This window comes from Callithrix jacchus, chromosome X, assembly GCF_049354715.1.
Source record: "Callithrix jacchus isolate 240 chromosome X, calJac240_pri, whole genome shotgun sequence".
Lineage (NCBI taxonomy): Eukaryota > Metazoa > Chordata > Mammalia > Primates > Cebidae > Callithrix > Callithrix jacchus.
Genome location: NC_133524.1, coordinates 69,229,485 through 69,251,303, shown reverse-complemented (window position 1 = coordinate 69,251,303; position 21,819 = coordinate 69,229,485). Strand labels below are relative to the sequence as shown.

The 21,819-nt window shown below is 44.0% G+C and overlaps 1 protein-coding gene across 2 annotated transcripts in view; it reads right to left on the bottom strand.

The window, feature by feature from the left end:
• NHSL2 (NHS like 2) overlaps positions 1-21,819 on the bottom strand; it is a 247,155-nt gene that overhangs the window by 119,586 nt on the left and 105,750 nt on the right. The window contains exon 2 of one of the 2 annotated variants that reach the window (XM_078362921.1): positions 21,226-21,294. In XM_078362921.1, the coding sequence (XP_078219047.1) occupies positions 21,226-21,294 (69 nt within the window). Of the gene's footprint in view, positions 1-5,909; positions 6,139-21,225; positions 21,295-21,819 lie in introns of those variants that run through there. The other variant, XM_078362927.1, reaches the window with a different exon arrangement.

The following is a 21,819-nucleotide window of genomic DNA, read 5'->3' as shown; positions in this document are numbered from 1 at the left end:
TTCCTCCGGGTTTAGTCTTGGTAGAGTACAAGTGTCTAGGAATTTGTCGATTTCTTCCTGGTTTACTGGTTTATGTGCATAGAGCTGTTTGTAGTAATTTCTGATTGTAGTTTGTATTTCTGTGGGATCAGTGGTGATATCCTCGTTATCGTTTTTTATTGCATCTATTTGATTCTTCTCCCTTTTCTTTTTTATTAATCTGGCTAGCAGTCTATTTTTTTTGATCTTTAAAAAAAAAGCAGCTCCTGGATTTATCGATTTTTTGAAGGTTTTTTTTGTGTCTCTATCTCCTTCAGTTCTGCTCTGATCTTAGTTATTGCTTGTCTTCTGCTAGCTTTTGAGTTTTTTTCATCTTCCTTCTCTAGCTCTTTCAATTTTGATGATAGGGTACCAATTTTAGATCTTTCCTTGTTTCTCATGTGGGCATTTATTGCTATAAATTTCCCTCTTGATGCTGCTTTAAAGGTGTCCCAGAGATTCTGGTAAGTTGCGTCTTCATTCTGATTGGTTTTGAAGAACATCTTTATTTCTGCCTTCATTTCATTGTTTATCCAATCAACAGGCAGAAGCAAGTTGTTCAGTTTCCAAGTGGTTATGAGGGTTTGAGTGTGTTTCTTAATCCTGAGTTCTAGTCTGATTGCGCTGTGGTCTGATAGACTGTTTGTTACGATTTCTGTTCTTTTGCGTTTGCTGAGGAGTGATTTGCTTCCAATTATGTGGTCAATTTTAGAGTAAGTGCAATGTGGTGCTGAGAAAACTGCATATTCTGTGGATTTGGGGTGGAGCAGTATGTATATGTCTATTAGGTCTGCTTGGTCCAGTTCTGCCTTAAAGTCCTGGATGTCCTTGTTAATTTTCTGGCTTGTTGATCTGTATAATATTGACTGTGGAGTATTGAAGTCTCCCATTATTATTGTGTGGGAGTCTAAATCTCGTTTTAGGTTAAGAACTTGCTTTATGTATCTGGGTGCTTCTGTGTTGGGGGCATATATATTTAGGATAGTTAGCTCTTCTTGTTGGATTGATCCTTTTACCATTATTTAGTGTCCTTCTTTGTCTCTTTTGATCTTTGTTGGTTTGAAGTCCATTTTATCAGAGACTATGATTGCAACCCCTGCTTTTTTTTGTTCTCTATTTGCTTCGTAAATCTTCTTCCATCCCTTTATTTTGAGTCTATGTGTGTCTTTGTGAGATGGGTTTCCTGAATACAGCACACTGATGGGTCTTCACTTTTTATCCAGTTTGCCAGTCTGTGTCTTTTGATTGGGGCATTTAGGCCGTTTACATTTAATGTTAATATTGTTATGTGTGAATTTCTTCCTGCCATTTTGTTACTGGCTGGTTTTCTTTCCCATTAGTTAACTCATTTTCTTCATTGCATTTTTGGTCTTTGCCAGCTGGTTTGCTTTTGTAGTGACTGGTACTCGTTCCTTTCCATGCTCAGTGTTTCTTTCAGAAGCTCTTGTAGGGCAGGTTTGGTGGTGATGAAATCTCTCAGTAATTGCTTATCCATAAAGGATTTTATTTCTCCTTCACTTACGAAGCTTAGTTTGGCTGGATTTGAGATTCTGGGTTGAAAGTTCTTTTCTTTAAGGATGTTGAATATTGGTCCCCCACTCTCTTCTGGCTTGTTGGGTTTCTGCTGAGAGATCCACTGTGAGTCTGATTGGCTTCCCTCTGTGGGTAACCTGACCTTTCTCTCTGGCTGCCCTTAGCATTTTTTCCTTCATTTCAGCCCTGGTGAATCTTACAATTATGTGCCTTGGGGTTGCTCTTCTTGAGAAATATCTTTGTGGAGTTCTCTGTATTTCTTGAATGTGAATATTGGACTGCCTTGCTAGGCTTGGGAAGTTCTCCTGGATAATATCCTGGAGTGTGTTTTCCAGCTTGGATTCATTCTCCCCATCATATTCAGGTACACTGATCAAGCATAGATTAGGTCTTTTCACATAATCCCATATTTCTTAGAGGCTTTGTTCATTTCTTTTCACTCTTTTTTCTCTTGTCTTGCCTTCTCTTTTTATTTCATTGAGTTGATCATCAATCCCTGATATCCTTTCTTCTGCTTGATCAATTTGGCTATTAAAACTTGTGTTTGCTTCACGTAGTTCTCATGCTGTGTTTTTCAACTCCATCAAGTCGTTTATGTTCTTCTCTAAGCTGGTTATTCTAGTTAGCATTTTGTCTAATCTTTTTTCAAGGTTTTTGGTTTCTTTGCCTTGAGTTAGAACGTGTTCCTTTAGCTCAGAAAAGTTTGTTATTATCCACCTTCTGAAGCCTGTTTCTGTCAATTCGTCACACTCCTTCTTGGTCATGTTGTGTTCCCGTGTTATTGAGGAGTTGTGATTCCTTGAAGGAGAAGATGTGTTCTGGTGTTTGATGGTTTCATCTTTTTTGTGCTGTTTTTTTCCTATTTTTGTGGATTTATGTGGCTGTGGTCTCAGGGAGCTGCTTGATGAAGTTGCTTGTCTGCCTGTGGAGGTGCTACTGGGTTTCTAGGGACTCCTTCAGGTTACTAGGGAAGCTTCCTGTGTCTTTTTGTTTACACTGGGGGTTTAGGCCTCCTTCTTCAGCTGACCTGGCGGCACTGCTGGGTGGTCAAGAATCAAGTCCCGTTGCTATATAGGCTTCCTGTGTTTTTTGTTAAAACATGTAGCCCAGTCCCACCCCTCTAATGGTGGGTTGTGCCCTTCCTCCACTGGGCTGGATCATTAAGGGTTCAGCTCAGACTGTGGCACTGGCTGTGCAACCCACTAGAGTCAGAGCTTCAGCCCTCTGGGGTTTGTGGGGAGGGTAGGGACTCACCCAGTCGCACCCAGCACTCCCCCTTTAAGCTTCCTCTCTCTCCAGTCATGGGGTAGGGGCCTGCCCAGCTGCTCCCATGTACAGTTCTGTTTCTCTCCAGGCAGGGGGAGGGGGCAATAGTTTGGTCTACAGGTTCTCCCAGCCCTCTTTTGGGCTTATGCATCTGTTTAGGTCTGTGCACCAATCCAGGACACCGGCCTGGATTATTAGTCAGCTCCATGATTGTAATTGCCAGCGCTTGACTGGCAAAGATCCCCTATTCTGTGTATTCCTGAGGCTTTAGGGGAAGCACTATATCTGGACCGGAGTGCCAGAGGGGGAGCCTCTGACTTGCCGGTCAGATGCACTATCTGGGTGAAGTGGCGCCCTTCCCTGCCTTGGTCTGCCCTGAATGGGCTTTGCTCACCGTTGGACCAGACCTGTTGAAATGCACCTGGTACCTTGGCTGGAGCTAGGAGATCTCTGGATTTCTGCTTCTCTCTCTCGCTAGGTGTTGTGTGCCGGAGTTGTGTCTATTTGGTCATCTTGGAGAGTACCTGGAGATCACTTTAAATCCTGTGAATGATTCTCTCCTCACTAAGGGGGCTGGACCCGTGAGTATTTGGGAGCCCACTCCTACCTTTTCTGGGTGGATGGGTGGACTTGGCTCTCTTTAATCCTTTGTTACAACCGGTGGTGTGCTGGAGCCAGTCTGCCTGGCTCACCAGAGCCAATTGTTAAATTTTCATAATATGGTGAGTCAGTTGTTATACTGTTGGTAGCTTTAAATCAGTCATGGCAGGAATATTTATACCACAAAATTGGCAAAAGCTACAAAGAAGGGCACCCCATTGCACACACCAGAACTGGTAGTTAAACATTTACCAGCATGCTGCTGACCACAAACATTTGATTGCAGCACTTGGTGAGTGTAAGCCAAATGGAAGGGGAAAAAGCCAGCCTTCTGGGGTGCTGCAAATATTCTATATTTTGATCTGAGTGGTGGTTACACACAGATGTATGCACACACGCACACACACACAGCTTCACTGAATTGTACATTTACAGTGTCCTTTATGTAATCTACTGTATATATGCTTTCCTCAATAAAAAGAACTCCCAGACTGTTCACAAGCTGTGACTGATTCTGAGTGCCCCCTGCAGAGTCCCCACTTAGTGTCACCAGTGACACAGCCCAGTCCAGTGCATTTTCTATTGCACAGGAGGGGGCAAAGGTGGGCCAAACAGCTGCTGGCAGCTGGAATCCAGCCCCCTTCATGTATTTTCTTCTTCATAGCTACTGTCATCTCTCACCTCTGTTATTCCTGGCTCTGTGGCTAGGGTCAGCACTATTTGCTGACAGGCAGCATGACTCACGACTCGGCAGATCATTTTTCTGATTAAGTGGAGAGATGGATGGATATTTTCCCATACTTGGGCAGAAACCTCATTCTCTTGGATTCTTTTCCTGGAATTACTCAGTTTTACATTTAAGGGATGGTTTTTCTCTACTTTTTTATTTTTTTAAATAGTACACATAACCTTTAGCACCACCCCCAATCAGACTCGCAGAGAAAATGGAGAGGAAAACAAAATAATTCTCAAAACTGCACCCTCACAAGGGATAGGGAACAATCTTTCCAGGGGTTCTTTCATGAAGTCACCCTAGACAGGAAGGCCCAGCTGCTGGAAAGCATTCAAACTTTCCCGACACTTTCTCCGCCCCTCCCTCCCCCAGCCACCCTTCTGAACCACTTGCTTGGGGTAGCTGCTTTATTATGCAAAGGAATGACAGGAGCTCTGAGGGCTTGCAGCCCGGCAATCCAAAAAGTGGGCAGAGCACGTGAGAGGGCAGCAGTCCTACCTGCAGGAATGGGCAGTTGAGCTTGGTGGTATCCCTTCCTGAGTAGGCAGAAGTAGCCACAGTGGGATTGGAAGGGTGGACAAGGATAAGTTAGTAAAGTGTCCCTGTCATAGCCTCATGCCGTCATGGCCTATTCCCCATCCCTTTCCTAGGCTCACAAATAACCCCTTAGACAAGTCCAGCTCAACTGCAAACACCGAGTGCAGTGGTAGCTGGGCTATAAGGATTTGTTTTTAAGTAGGGTGGCAGCAGCTTTGAGCAGGCCAATTCAGCCCTCTGAGCTGAAGTCACAAAGCTCACCCATTGGCTGTGCCACTCCCATTTCTGCCTGAGAAGGGTAAGAGCAGAGTGAACAGGCGTTGGCATTGGTCTGTCTCACTGCCCTTCCTCTGTATGCATTAGGCTAACCCTATCCCTTCCCCAACAGCCAGGTGGCTGAGATCCCAGCATGCCTCCTGCCCAAGTTATGACAACTTGCTTAAATTACAAAGACCAGAGTCCTTAGATGCTCTTGGCAAATCCAAACAACTCTTGGTCCACGTATGACGCTGAGGACCCAAACAGGGGCCCAGCTCTACCCACAATGTCCAAAGAAGGCCTGGGCCACCCCCAGGCTCTCCTTGAATCTCTATCACAAACCATTTTTGCCTTCTCTACCTCTTCCTTTGTACTTCCCCCTTTCAGCTAAGTAGCATTAAGTAGTTTTCTCTAAAGTGCAAACTGAAGTCCTTAAAAACTAAAAGCCTTGCTTGTAGTCATCCAACAAAGTTGAAAACAAGCCCAAGAAGACTCTGAGTGGCTCCTAGCCCACCGCACGTGCAGCTGGAGCAGACTGAATCCCATTCACCTCAGCTGAGTGGTTCCACACCACCAGAGTAACAGATGGCTGGGGCTGGACATGTTGCCGTCTGCTTTTCTCATAGGTTTCCTAATACCCTTCTGGCCTCCATTCCTCTAGCAGCAGCAGCAGCAGCAGCAAACTCAACACCTCACACTCCCAAACTCCCACCCATCATGGGTTTGGTAGGCAACTCACAAGGGTGGAGGTAGGCCAGGCTGCACCGACCAAGCCTCTTTCTAACCCTGAAAACAGAACCCCTAGTGGAGTCACCAACACCAAAGTCCACCCATCTCCTTCCTGCCTCAGTTACCATGGTTCTTGGAAGTCTTGGGAGTTCCCTTCTACCTCCCACAGGGTCTGTGTTGGACACTCCCCGGACTTCCCTGACAGGGTGAAGGTTAAAATGTCCAGACCACGTACCTATTCATTCCAGCCACTTGTCCAGCTGTCCTCCAAACTGTGTGCTCAGGAGCTGAAAGAGGGACCAGGTGAGAGGATAAGGCTGCTAGGGAAGGCCCTGCGCTCCAGAACCTCCTGGCCAAATTCACCAAATTTCCAGACGAAGACCAGTGGAGAGACGAGCAAATGAGAGAAAGGGAAGAGGCAGAACCAAAGCTAATCTCTTCTTTTTTCTTCCTAAACTCAATCCAGATTTGCCTTCTGAGGGCTGCTTGAAACTGATCCCCGTGGCTCTGACTCGTCCTTTCTTAAAGACATAGTCTCCACTTTGGAGGTGGGGAGTGAGGAAAATCCCACCTGGCCAAAAGATATCCAGGAGCAAAAGATGAGGGGAGGGCAACATAAGCACAAAATGCGAAATGCCCCATGCCTCAACTCCTGATCCAGACTCCAAGCTGGAGCCTTAGTGGAAGTTTCTCCAGAGCAGCTGACTCAAGATCTCTGCTGGATATCATGAGAGACCCTGTCAGAGCCATAGGGCTGTAATGGGAAGTGGGCCAGTTTCCTGACACTGGCAGATTAGGGACCAAAGCTGAAGTTTCAGGGTATGTAGGGAAACTACTGGCTCTTCTGCTACTCCTTGTGGCACCAGGGGCCAGCCACTTTCCTTTTCTCCTCTTGAACAGGGTTTCCCTTCTTCACACATTGAAAAGATCATCATTCCAGCCCTGCCCAGCTTCCAGGTTGCTAATGTCTCCTCTTACAGCAAAAGGCAGCACACTTGGAGAACTGGTGTCTGACCCTGGCGTGCTGTACTGCTCTGGCTGGCAGATATTTACAGAGATCAGAGGTGAAACTTTCTGCTGGGTTGGGTGATGGTGGAATCCGGATAAAATCTTATGAGAGATGGGGAGTCATTTTGTATGTGTGCCAAGGGAGAAGGTGGAACAGACTGTCTTCCATGTTTCTTACAAGATTTTAACAACTTATCAGGATCTGCTATTTGAGGGTGCAGAAAGAGGCCGTGAGTACATCCTTATCTCCCCCTTACCTCCATATTTCCCATTTCCTTTTGCAGGAAAACCACTTAGGCATTGTCCTGGCAGGGCCTGGAGCAGCCTCTGGCTGTGGTGCCTTCCCCATAGCTCTTTCTTACTGCAGGCTCCGGCTCCCACTCCTTCCTAAAGCTTAAAGCTGCCCACCTCCCTCCGCCCCATACCTGGGCTTCTGTTCTTTTTCATCCTGTCTGCAGAGAAGGGCATGATCTCTGAGTTTCTCCCTCCCTCCTTGTCCCCAAAGAGCAGCACACAGGCCTGTTTCCTTCTGAGGCCACAATGCTCAGCTTTGTCTCCACATTAGAATGGTGTCCTATTGCACAACAAAGGTGACGATAGTTAATAATAATTTATTGTATATTTCAAAAACCGCTTCTAAATGTATTAGATAAGTTACCTGAGATTATAAAGGAAACTGATTACTGTATACTGAGATGCAATTTACAATACAGTCCTATGTGTTTCTTGATTAACACATTCAATATAACACAATCAAGCAGTGGATCTAATGACTACTATCATTTTGAAGTGGTGATGAGCATAGATGATTTTTTGAGACACCTGCAACAACCGTAATGTGATATGAAAATAGCTGTGAATGTGACAGTTATAGATACTGCTAATAGCACTGTGGCTTGCTGCCCTAGAAATAGCTTTGCCTGTTCTTTTGTTCTTTAGCTATGTGATCGAGACCACCCACTCAGCCTCTCTGTGCCTGTCCTCACCTGTGAAATGGAGGTTTCTGTGAGGATGAAATGAGTTAATGAACCAGTAAAAATGGCTCCAACACCATGCAGAATACTGTGCCATTTGCATTCTTTCAGGATCTGGGATCTTTAGACATCTCCTTTAAAATACTGCCAAGGCCAGGTCTCCTCAGGTCAAGAAGTAAGCCTGTTTTTTAAGGACTGACCACTCTTGGGCTTCACCTCAGAGGAGAGTTCCCAGGAGCTCTCCTGGTAGCCCCACTTGTGGCCTCAGTCACTGTCCTTACCTCCCCACCAAGCCACTATAGTTATAAGCTCTACCATAGACCCCAGCTTCCCATGTAAGAGTACGAAATTTTCCTATGAACTTCTAACAAGCTAAAGACTAATTTGGAAACTTACAGCACTCCCTAATCTGTTACAGTTGTTAAGGGTCAGGGAGGGGTTTAGGGAGCATCAGAGCCATCCCTTTACTGTGCAGATGTGGCAACTGAGACACAGAAAGAGACCCTAAGGTCACATGGAAGTTTGTTGGCAGTGTTAGGCCTGGGACCCAAGATTCCTCTCCCTCAGGCCTCCTAGGGCACAGCCAAATCTCCATCCTCTTTGGTTCCTCCTCCTTCATCCCTACCATCTGGTCAGTTGACAGATCCTGTCGGTTCCTAAATATGTCATCAATCTGTCACCCCCTGTCTTTGCTCAAGCTCTCTCCCATTGGCATTGCTGCCTTGGCCTCCCCACCAGCCTCCCTACCTCCGGTCTCGACCTCCAGTAGAACCTTCCTAATCTGTGCTTCTTTTCCTGTTGCATGCCAAGGATGTCAAGAGCTCAGAGGAAGCTTGCAGTCCCTAAGTCCAAGCTCCTCACTCACCACCCCACTCCACATCCTGCCATGTCAGAGAGAATGAAACTGAGGGTAAGCCAGGGGAATGGAACTGGCCAAGTCTGATAGTGAACAAGAGATGGAGCTGAAACCAAAACTCAGGTCACAGGGTGATGGAATTTGAGGGCTAGAAAGCTTAGTTTAGTGCTATTCCCATTACATCACCCGCCTCTGAGAATCATACCCCCAGATCCTATTGTTTCAGGTAACAACTGGAGATATTGTTTTCATCAGGACCATAATTGCCACTTCCCCTTCTAGGCACTCATTTTGGAAAGAGCGGACAATACTCTATCTCCTTCTCACATTTCTCGCCACAGCTCTTGAAGCAGGCCTCCAGCATCCGCCAGCCTGATTTTCCTCCTTATCTGTTTTAGGCATAGGCAGGCCCTGCCTGTTCCCCAACCATTTTCACACATATTTCTACTGGCCTGGGCCCAAAGTCAATTTGCCAATCTTATGTCATTGGACTTCCCTGTTGCCTTGAATCTACTAGAATATACTGGACCATATTTGTCTCCCCTCTGCTGCTCCAACACCTAGTATCAAGCCTGGCAGAGAATGAATATTCAGTCTTTAAGAAATAAATGAAAGAATAAAAGAAAATTCTGGTATTGCAAATGATAAAGAAAAGAATAAGACACAGACAGTCCTGCCCTCCAAGAGCTTAGAGTTCGCTTATGAAGATAAGATCTAGAAAGTAATAGAAATAGTGAATGGAGAACCAGGAAACCCAAGAAGGGACCTGGGGTGGCGCGGGGAGCTTCCTGGAGGGAGGGGTGAGAACCCATGCTCTGGAAGCATGAGAAAGATTCCTAGAGGCAGGCAGAGTGCCCGGGTATTTGAGATCTAGAAAATACCCAAGAGCGCAGAGGTACTGTGGTAGGGGAATTCTAAGGCATTACTGAGGCGAGGGAGGAATAGGATTCATGGAAAAATCCGACTGGCAGGTGAGGAAAAGAGAGATGGTCTAGTACTTCCACATGCCAAGTAAAGTGCTGGGGAAGAAGGAGAAGCTGAGCCGAGTCAGGGGCACCATGACAGCCTTGGCTGTCAGGCTCAGAAATTTCAACTCTATAGGCAAGAGGATTTATCTGAAGGCTTCTGAGCAGAGGAGCTACCGAATGAAAATTTAAAGTGTCAAAAGAAGGGAGTTTGCAGTCTCAATCCCATCCCTGACTCCCTGAATGACCTTAAGTCACCTAATCTTCATCTTCCCCCTGAGTAAGATGAAGGGATCATATCCTGGAGAGCCCAGGCTTTGAAACTAGAGAGAGGTGGATTTGTATCTAAACTCTGACTTCCTCACTGTGTGACCTCGGACAAGTCACTCAGTGTCTCCCAGCCTGTTTCCTGGGGAATAATAATGCTACTCATCGCAGGCCAGTATAGATTCAGAGTAAGGGAAGTTTGAAGGCCCACCTGGGCCTTGAGGAGAATCTCTCTTTCTCTGCCCACTCACTCTCCCTTGGAGCCCACATGTCCAATGATTTTAAGTTGGACTTGGGTAAGAAGAATTGGGTGACAGGCAGTGAACTAGAGGGGAAGGGGACCAGAGACAAAAAGGCAGGGGATAGATGAGAAGTGTCTGAGAATAGAAGCAACAAGAAAATAGAGGCAGAGCCAGGGCAAAAACGTCTAAGGAACCAATTCCATTTGGTGACTGAGAAACTGATGCTATCATCACTGAAATGAGCAAGTGATTGGAGAGGTGGGAACACAGCTTTAAGCCTTCTCACTCTTCAGCCTTCTGCACTGACAGAGCAAGCATCCACTGAACACCCAGGACATAGTCCTCATTATTTGTGAGTGTGTGTGCCTGTGCATGTGCACGTGTGTGTGTGTGTATGTATGTACATACTCTAACCTCTAGGGAGCCTCCCCTGCCCTTTCACTTTCAGAGAAGACAAGGAAAAGAGGAATCTAGATCTTTGCTACTCAAAGTGTGGTCTGTGGACCAGCTATACCACCATTACCTGGGAGTTAAATGAAGAATTTCAGGTTCCACTCCAGACCTTCTGAAACAGAATCTGCACTTTGCTTCTCAATGTCAACATACAAACCATCATCTAGAGATCTTCTTTTCTGTGTCACTGGTCCATGGATTACACACTGAATAGCAAGGAACCAGGACAAAAAAAGGAGCCACTATGTTGGAGATGGAGCTTTAAACGGCAGGGGCCAAGGGAAACCAAGTCAGCTAAGGTTATGGGTTTATTTTGGGGGCTTCTCTCAGACAGGTGGAGCAGTAAATCCCCAGGCACTCCCTTGCCCTCCCTGGAAAGCTGCTCAGCACTGTCTCTGGTCTGCAGCAAAGCGGGGCTAGTGGCCCCCACATAATCTAGCCTAACTCTAGCCCATCTCCAGGAAGGAGGAAGAGACCACATACTGATTTGCGTCCAGAGCTCTGTCTCAGAATGAAACGTCCTCTGAGCAGTATGTTCTTTGAGGATTTAGCTTGATGATCTGCAGCTGGTTAAAGAGTCTGAGTTTTGGGGTCCCAGCCACCATCTCTTCCCATCAGGGACAAACTAATGGAGAGAAAGAGAGAACTGTCCTCAGCTCATGCTTTCACTGAGAACCTAAGACTCACAGCGATCTGTGCCAGTGCTGCTGTGTGAGCTCAAGTGTGTGTGTGTATTTTAATCAAGGCATTAAAAAAATCAAGGAACTATGTCAGGTAGTGGATAGTTTTTATGTTCTTCTTTGTACTTTCCTGTTTTTTTTTTTTTTTTTTTTTTTTTACAATTAACGTGAGTTAGTATAAAATCTGTAAATAATGAAGACTATTTCAAAAAATAATACAAAAAAATCATGGCAGAATACAAGTAAGTGCTAGCTTTTGTGCTGCAGCTCATTTATCCTATGGGGATGGGATTTGGGGGAGATTTCTAAGGTGAAAGACAGAGGATGCAGACAGAGAAGGGGTATCTAAGATCACCAAGCCTTTATTCTGCATATGGGCTGAGTCAAAACTCAAAACTTCAGTCTCTTGGACTGCCCAGCACTAGTCTAGATCTGTCCAGGGTAACTGGATTCATTTCTTGAATCCAAGAACCTTAGATCTAAAAAAATCTAAGAAATTACAGAGCCAGCCCTAACCTTTCTTTCTCACAGGAGGGACTGAGGCCCAGAGAGGGTAGAACTCTGAGGACTCTACTTTTGCATAGGCTGTTCTTTGCCTGTATCATCCTCCATCTGGCCTTTGTCTGCCTAGCTAATGCCAACTCTTCCTTCAAGACTCAGTTCAAAAAGCACGGATTCTTGTGGGTTAGGTGGCTTCTGCTGTGTTCACAAAACACTCAATGCATTCCTCTGTTATTCATTTGACAAATTACTGAGCACCCACTGTGTGTCAGGCACTGTTGTATGTACTCGGAATGCATGAGTGACCAAAAATCTCAGCCCTAGTGTGTGGTGACTAAATCAGCTCATTTGTTCATTCAGCCAGTGTTTACGGATCACCTACGTGTGGGGTCTCTGTGCCTGGCATAAGCTGTTTTATGGTCAAGGTAATTGTCTCTGCAGTCTTGGCCTCCTCCTATTCCTCTCACTGTGAGTGCCTTGCTGACACAGTAAGTGTTTTCTGATTGAATGAATAATGAAATGACCAAGGTCACACCGCAATTTCGTGATGGAGCTGGCACTGAAACCCTGGTCCCCTCGGTAGCTTGTGCACTTTCTCCTGCGCTCCACTGCAGACAGCTCCAATCTTTGTAACCTCCATCACCTCAGGTGAGAGAGGTCACAGAGGAGATCGAGGACTGGGTTCCTTGGGCAGATTCATTTTGGAAAGGGCAGAATTATCCTATCATGGACCGTCTCTGGTGAGATTGAGGACGACACCAGCCTCGGACAGGACAGGACATCCCTGCTTAAAAGCTTGAGGCGATCAAGACTGGGCACTCTCCAGTAGAGGCCCTGTCAGCCCCATCACTCTGCACAGCGTCTGATAATCCTTAAGTACATTTCGTTTCTGGATAAAAAACAGAGCCATCTCTAACAGTGCAGAAACATTCATTCCTCACGTACCCCAACCCTGGGCCCCGATCTTTCTCTGTCAGCCAAAGGTAGCGCCGGCCTTTGGCAGCTGGAGCGGCGCAGGCCCGGGGCTCCGCAGCTTCACTGCAGCGCCCTCTGCCGGGCATCTTGCTGGCGCCGCCGCTCCGCGGGGCAGGGGAAGAGCGCAGGCGGGGGCCGGGCTGCTTCCAAGCAGCCTCCTGTTCTGGAGGTGCTGAGGGACAGTGACTCATCGCGCCGGCCGCGCCCGCACCGGCCGCCTTCGCAGGCTCGCCGCCTCTGCACGCGCCTGGTGACGCTGCTCCGCGCACAAAAAGCACCGCTGGGGACCGGCCCCCAGACGGTAGCGGCGCGGCAGCGTTTACTTTCCCGGCCCGTGCCCTCGCCCTGTCGGCACCTGGGCATCGTGGAAACTTCTAGCGCTAGAAGCCCGTTCACTGCCACTTGTCGCATTGAGTCTTCACCACCTCTAACCCGGGATAGGGGTCGTTTTTGTTTTGTTTTGTTTTGTTTTGTTTTTGAGACGGAGTTTCGCTCTTGTTATCCAGGTTGGAGTGCAATGGCGCGATCTCGGCTCACCGCAACCTCCTCCTCCTGGGTTCAAGCAATTCTCCTGCCTCAGCCTCCCGAGTGGCTGGGACTACAGGCATGCGCCACCGCGCCCATGGTCCAAATTTTTTGTATTTTTAGTAGAGACGGGGTTTCACCATGTTGACCAGGATGGTCTCGATTTGTGTTGACCTCGTGATCCACCCGCCTCGGCCTCCCAAAGTGCTGGGATTACAGGCTTGAGCCACCGCGCCCGGCCGATAGGGGTCGTTTTTATCACACCACCTTAACAAGGGAGAAACTGGGCGAGGGAAAGGTGAGGCGAGGGCCGGGGTCAAGCAGATAAGAAGCAGGGGAGGGCCTAGATTAACCAGTAACCTCTGATTCCAGAGCTCAAGGTGTGCTTTCCATAGAATCGAGCCCCATGGTCCTCATAGACTCCCCGGTCCTCACCGGCACACAAGTGAAGGAAGGGTAGGTTGAACCACCTCATAGAGGACCTTGAAAGTCAAGCACCATAATAAATATTCACCATTTTAGAAAGAAAAGAAAAGCTATAAATGGCATTTAGGAAGAATGTCAGGTAAGCTTTGGGCTTGATTTTGTAAAGATGTTTTAGATTATACAGAGCAGAGGGCAGTGATCAGACCTGTGAGTTAGAAAGCTGCACCAAAGGAAAACAGATGGGAGGAGTAGCACCTGAGACCCCAGCAGCCTCAGCAGGGTCTAAATTAGAGTCAAGAAACTGAGGAAGAAAAGGATTACAGATCTGGGAACTGGAAGGACTTAGTGATAGACTGGATTTCAAAATGTGGGGCAATTAAAATCCACACAGCACTTTGTACCTCTCAGGTATTCACTACAATTGATTTTGCCTTCTGAGTAATATTTTCAGCCTTGTTAAACAGTTAGATCCATAGAGTAATGCTGGTGGCTCAGGCCCCATTCCTGCCTTGCGGACCATGACCTTAAGGGGGAGAATGCAAATGTCTGAGGGCAGTGTCCATCCTGTCAGCTGGAACAGATGAGAGCAGTGCTGCTTGTCCAGACAGCATCTGCACATGCCACAGAACCCCTAAGTCATCCCCTACTTCCTCCTTGGGAAAAGTCTAGAGGGCTGCAGTTTAATTCCAAGGCTGTCTCACACTACTGAATATCTTTCTGGGCCTACGATTTGCTGGAGCACCTGAGTGGGAAGCTTGAGCTGCTCTGGCAGCCCCACCCCGAGGCCAGGCATCAAGATCTGTGCAACTAGCTGAAAGCACCTGCTGCCAGCTGGCAACATTGAAAGGACACACCACTGGACAGGTAGCATGGCTCAACTGTAGAAGGGTAATGTATCTAGGTGTCAGCACCCCACAAAGACAAAATCTTCACAGAACTAGAGAGTATTATGTCAGCAGTGGACCCAAAAGTAGCTATATCTTCCTCTGAACCCACAATTTGGTCTATCCAGAACATTCGGGCCCAATAGGCCCTGCTACCCAGCCCGTCTTCCCCTGTACAGAGGGACACAATGAATAAGTGCACCTTTCTGGGGTGGGTCATTTCCTGGTTCCACAAGACCCCAACCTATAGACACCAGCGTGGAACAGAAACCACTCCTAATTCCTGGTACTTCCGATCCTCCACCATTCACCCTGGGCTCTCCTGGATAAAAAAGCACAGCCCCACTGGCTCTTAATGTTACCAGGTGCTGCTTGTCTACTTTGTCCACTCCTCACTCCCTTCCCTGAAGTATAACAAGGTATGTAATCAAGCCAGAGTTTTGGTGGGTTTGTTCGTTTGTGATCGGGAAAAGGAAGAGTTGCCCCTACTTTGGGAGTACCACGGAACATTAGAGCAAGTGTCCAGAGCCTCCGTTTATAATAACTATTTACCCTCGGAGCCTGAAGTGTAGGTCCTCACAAATACACAGACACAGATGTGTGTGTGTATGTGTGTGTGCGCGTGTGTGTGTTGAGGATAGGTTATGTGGGTTCTTTGACCATTGAACATCTTTTATGCAAGCACCAGTGGTCTTTCTGAAGGAGAAAAAGTTGTGTGGAGAAAAGGAGAAAAGACGTCTATTCTCCGTAAATTAATCTATAAACTCATTGCTATTTCAGTCAAATCTCCAGAGGAATTTTTCACAGAACCTAACAAACTGATTCTAAAATCCGTATGAAAAAGAGTATGTATAAGAAAAGCTGAAACAATTTTTTTGGGAAAAGGACGAATAAAGGATGACATTATACAAGTTTCAAATCTACAGTAATTAACCGGGGTGGCACAGAGGTAGACAAATGAGTGAAAGAGAACAGAGAGCTCTCAAGTCAACTCATGTAAAGACATTTAATAAAGTAATAAAAGCTGCATTTATAAGTTAATGGTGAAAGGATGGACTATTCAACAACATTGTTGAAATAACTAGCTTTCCATTTGGAAAAAATTAAATGATATCCCTACCTCATACTATACATGCACGTATTCCACATAGCTCAAACAAATATAAAAAAGAAAATAAACCTATAATGGGAAAAATAGAGATTTATATATTTGTGACTTTGGTATGGAGAAAGTAATTTTAAACAACACACACACATAACCCAAAAGCCAAGAGGGAGTGGTTGACAAATTTGAACCTACACACAAAAAAGATTTTTTTGGCAAAAGACATCATCAATAAAGTTAAAAGACAAATAATAAACTTGGAAAATACATTTGCAATGTATATATTAGACAAAGAACAATCAAAATATATACTTTCTGTAAATCAATAGAAAGAAACAACTCAAAATAAATATGGGCAAAGTACACAGACAGGTAATTCAAAAGGAGAGTTACAGATGGCTAATAGACGTTTGAAAAGATGTTCAGCCTCTGGGAATCAAGAAAAGGCAAATGAAAACAACCAACAGATACCGTCTTTCACTCATCACATTGGAACTCAAAGTCTGACTCTATCAAGAGTTGTCAAGAAGGTGAGCAAAACTGCTACTCTCATACACTGCTGGGAGGAGCACAGCCATTATGGATAGGATGGATGACATCCATTAACATGGAAAACGTGCATCCGCTATTATCCAGCAATGCCATTTATTAACATCTATCCCGAAGAAATTCCTGCACGTGTACACAAATGTTTATTGAATGGATGTTTATTGAAAGATTGTGTTAGCCACCACAATTAAGAAACAACCCCAAAGTTCATAAATGCGTGCATAGTTAAATAAATCCTGATAAAAATCACACTCTGCAAAATTATATAACATTTTAAAAGAATAAGTTAGGAGTTCTGCTTCTGGGAAGATGGAATGACATACTTTTCCCTGGTGCTCCCTCTAAAACACAACAAAAAGCCATGAGGATTATATATAAAATGAAAACAGAAAGAGTGGAGAGGAGGTGGAGAGAAGAATGTACACCTGCAAGAAACCTCAGGACTCAAGGAACAGCATGTAGTGAGTTCCCTGGATTTTTGTTTTGCCTCATATATCCCAGAGTTGAAGCTGAAAAAGCCTGCAACCTGAAAATACCAACGGGGGCAGATTTAAAAAAAAACCAAAAACCTGTTCTCTTACCAAGATAGAAAATTTTAGACACTAACTCTTTAGCCAAATACCACAGAAAAATATATGTGGTTCTGTTCCCAACCCCACCAACAAAGGAGGAGTTGAAAACATAGTTTTCCACCCTTGCTAAGCTGTACCCAGGTGCCCCAAATCTACCCAATAGGATGAAGTCAGAGAAGGCCAAGCAGGCATCTGGGATAGACCTACTGGACAGAAAATCAGCAAGGGTATATAGGAGCTCAACAACACTCTCAAACAACAGGATCTAATCTGACATTTATAGAACACCTCATCCAACAGCAGAAGAATATGCATCCTTTTCAAGTGCCCATGTAATACAGAACATGTTAGATATATCCTGTCCAATAAAACAAATGTTGACAAATTTAAAATAATTGAAATAAAACAAAATGTATTCTGTGACCAAATTACAAATCAATAACAAAAAGATAACAAGAAAATGGCTAAAACTTGAAAAATAACAGACTTTTAAATAACCCGTGGGTCAAAGATGAAATTTTAACTTTCATCTTTTATACAAATACATTGAACCATATGAAAATGAAAATATGACATAGCAAAATTTGTGAGATGCAACTAAAGCAATGCTTAAAAAGAAATTTATAGCTCAAATGCTTATACTAGAAAAGAAAAAAGGTCTCGAATCAATCATTAAGTTCCTACCTCAAGTAACTAGAACAAGAAGAGCAAAATAAAGCCAAAGAAAGCAAAAGGAAGAAAATAATAAAAATAACAGCAGAAATAGATGGAATTGAAAATAGAAAAATAGAGAAAATTAATGAAGTAAAGAGGTGCTTCTTTGAAAAGATCAGTAAGATTGACAAACCTCTAGCAAGACATACAAATTGCTCATATCGGGAAGGAAATAAGTATCACTACAGACCCTTCAGACATCAAACGGATGAAAAGAAAATAGTGTGAACAATGCTACATGCTTTAACAACTTGGATGAAATCGACCAATTCCTTGAAAAATATAAACTTCCCAAATCTACCAAATATGAAATAGATGATTTGAATAGTCCTGTAACTATTAAAAACATGGAATGCATAATTTTTAAACTACTCCCTTTAAAATCTCCAGGCCCAGATGGTTTCAATGGAGAATTTTACCAAATGTTTAAAGAATTCTATGCTAATTTTACATAGTCAATGTCATCTGCCATGTTAACAAACTAATAGAAGAGAAATCACATGATCATATCAATGCAAAAAAAGCATTTGATATAAACACTTATTACTATAAGTTAAGAAAACTCTGAGAAATAGGGCAAGAAGGGAACTTCCTTAACTTGATAAAGATAAAGAGCATCTACATAAAACTTATACCATATATATATATATACACATACACACACATATTTTTTTTCCTGGATCAAGCAATATTAGACTTACACCTAACATTAAACTTAATACTTGAAAGACTAAATGCTTTCCCCCTCAGATTGGAAAGAAGGCAAGGATCTCTGCTCTCATCACTGTTATTCAACATAGTGTTGGAAGTTCTCACCCGTGTAGTAGGGCAAAAAAAAAAAAAAGAAAAGAAAAAACATGTACATTATAAAATAAAAAATAAAACTGCTCCTATTTGGAGATGGCATTATAGTCTACATAGAAAATCCCAAGGAATCTACAAAACAATTCCTGAAACTAGTAAGTGAGCTCAGCAAGGCTGCAGGATGCAAGATAAGCATGCAAAAATAAATTGTATTTTTATATACTAGCAATGAACACATGGATGCTGAAATTAAAAATACAATATCGTTTACACTTGCTCGAAAATGAAATACTTAAGTGTAAATATAACAAGATGTGTATAGAGCTTACATACTGAAAACTACAAAATGCTGATGACAGAAATCAAAGAAGACCTAAATAGAGAAAGAAATATGCCACATTCATGGATTAGAAGACCTAACATAGTAAAGATGGTAATTCTCCCCAAAGTTAGGTATAGTTTTAGCTCAATCTCTATCAAAATTCCGGGAGGATATTTTAGACATAGACAAGTTTATTCCAAAATTTATGTGGAAAGGCAAAGAAACTAGAATAGCCAAAACAACTTAGAAAAGGGAGAATAAAGTGGGAGGAATCACTCTATCCAATTTCAAGAGTATTATGTAGGTACAATAATCAAGACTGTGGTATTGGTGGAAGGACAGACATACAGATCAATGGAACAGACAGAGTAGAGAACCTAGTAGACCCACACAAATATGCCCAACTGATTTTCAACAAAGGTACAAAGGCAATTCAATGGAAGAAAGAGAGTCCTTTTGAATGGTGCTGGAGCAACTGAAAATAGATGAAAAAATGAACTTTGACCTGTGTAGTGGGCTGAATGGTATCCTCCCAAGAGATATGTCCACGTTCTGATTCCTGGAACCTAGGGATGTGGCCTTATTTGGAAGATGAACTTTTGCAAGTATAATTAAGATGAAGAGATCATTCTGGATTCAAGTGAGTGCTAAATTCAATGACAAGTATACTTAGAAGATGGATACACAGAGGAGATAATGATGTGAAGACAGTAGTGGAAATTGCAGTGACATGGCCATAAGCCAAGGAGTACTGGCAACCAGCAGAAGCGGGACTAGGCAAGGAAGCATCCTCTCCTAGAGCGTCCACAGGGAGTGCAACCCTGCCCACACCTTAAGTTCAGACTTCTGGCCTCTACAATCATGAGAGAATACACTCTGTTATTTAAAGCTACCAAGTTTACAGTTACTTTTTATGGCAGCCTCAGGAAATGATATAACCTGTCTCACACCTTATACCAAAAAATCAACAAAATGGATCAGAAACTTAAATGTAAAATTATAAAACTGTTAGGAAAAAACTGGAAAGTGTTTGGAATCTAAAGCTAGCTATACAAGCCAGACCTTATACTTGACAATCAAAACATATCTAAAAATAGAAAATTGATGAATTGGACTTCATCAAAGTTAGCAACTTTCGTTCTGTGGAGTCCCTGTTAAGAGGATGAGAAAAAGCCTCAGACCAAGAGAAAATGTTTGCAAACCATATGTCTGACAAAGGACTGGTATCTAAAATGTATAAAGAACTGTCAAAACTCAACAGTTAATAATTCAAACAACTAAACTAGAAAATGGGCTAAAGACATAAACAGGCAATTCACTGAAGAAGATATATGGATGACAAAGAAGCTCATGAAACAATGTTCAACATTACTAATCTTACAGGAAGGCGAATTGAAACCAGAATGAGATACTACTTCACACCTAGAAGAACAGCTAAAAGGGAAAACTGTGAGAACACCAAATGATGATGAGGATGGCAAGAAACTGGAATCATCATACATTGCTGGTGGGAATGTGAAATGGTACAGCCACTCTGGAAAGCAGTTTGTCAGTTTTTTTTTTTAAACTAAACATGCAATTACCATATGACCCAGCAATTGCACTCTTGGGCATTTATCCCAGAGAAATGAAAACTTATTTACACATAAAAACCTGTTATGTAAGTGTTTATAGCAGCATTACTTATACTAGCCCCAAACTGGGAACAACTCACATGCCCTTCAGTAGATGAATGGATAAATGATCTGTGTTACATCCATGCCATGGAAGACTACTCAGCAATAAAAAGGAAGAGATTACTGGGAAAGGGGTGGGGGCAGACTAGACTGTTTTGCTTATCCTGTCTTCATCTAACCCTATGTCACCTGTGGCCATAGGACCCAGCTCACAGGTCCCCTGCCCTTGAGCCTCAAAGAGGTGGCTACCGAGCCTCCTAATTTGGAAACAGGCCCACTAGCAATTGAGACCACCTTTGAGGTATGGAAGGAACACCTGGGAGAACCAGTGCCCCCATGACTGTGAACCTACCCACTGTGGCCAATGACAAATAATACACAAAGTTCAGTCCATACCAATTAATGCAGCAATGATTTCCATAAGATTCAAGTCAACAAACTGTTGTGCAAGTTTCAATACTGGAGGCAGCAAAGGCCTTCCCACTCCGACCTGAAAACACAGCAGCAGTTGAGCCTCTTTAGGGGAAACTTCGAACAGCAGGCATGAATAACAATTGGTTACCTATATCCAACTGTGCCTGGCTGAGGCAAACTCACTAGAATGGCCCCAGAGAGTACAGCCATTCAATCATTTAACCATTCACAATTTATTGGACACCTACTGTGTGCCAGCTACTGTTCTAGACAGTATAGCAGTGAACAGAACAAAGTCCCTGCCCTCAAGGAGCTCCAATTCTAGTGGGAGAGCCAATGATAACCAAGAGAAATAAATAAATTACATGTCAGATAGTATTAAGTGCTAGGAAGAAAAACCAGCATGGATAGAGGATATGAGGTGTTGAGGGCTGAGGGTTGGAATTTTAGAAATCGTGGCCAGAGAAGATAACAAACTGAGAAGGTAACATACTGAAAAGGTAACAAATATTCCAGTGGAGATGTGAAGGAAGCGAGGGAGCCAACTACAAAGATATCTAGTTGTTCTGGACATTTTCCATTTGTCTGTCCACATATTCTCCACCCTTCTCCACCCAGCTTGTACCCTGGTAGGCTGACCTGTGCGGACGGCATCAACAGGTTCCCTTGCCTTCTGGCTTCGGGTTAGATTTGACCAATGGGAAGCACCTGCAAAGAGACCAGAAGAGGAAGGAAAAGTGAGATTGGGGTATTTATTCATCCATTCTCTGTGTTCAGGGTCACCATGAGTTGGTGGCATCCCTCTGCCAGACCATAGATCCTATCAGGTGTTTCTCTCCACACAGCAACCCTTCCCCAGTTCTCTTGACCACTCCCTCCAGGGATCCTTCCTGACATACTGAGGATAAGCATTCCAGGCAGAAAAGCAAGAACAATGTGGCTGGCAAGCTTAAAGAATGATTAGGAGGCTAGTGTGGCTAGAATGGAGACGTGGACGATGGGATTTGTAGGAGATCATATCAAGGAGGTAAGGGAGACCAGATTATGCAGGACCTAGTGGACTACTATAAAGATTTTGGCTTTGAATCTGAGTGAGATGGGGAGCAAATGGAGGACGTTGAGTAGAATACTGACATGCTCACACTATGTTTTCACAGCATCACTGTGGGAGACTGATGACAGGGATACTACAATAATCAAGGCCAGAGATGATGATAGCTTGGACTAGGATGA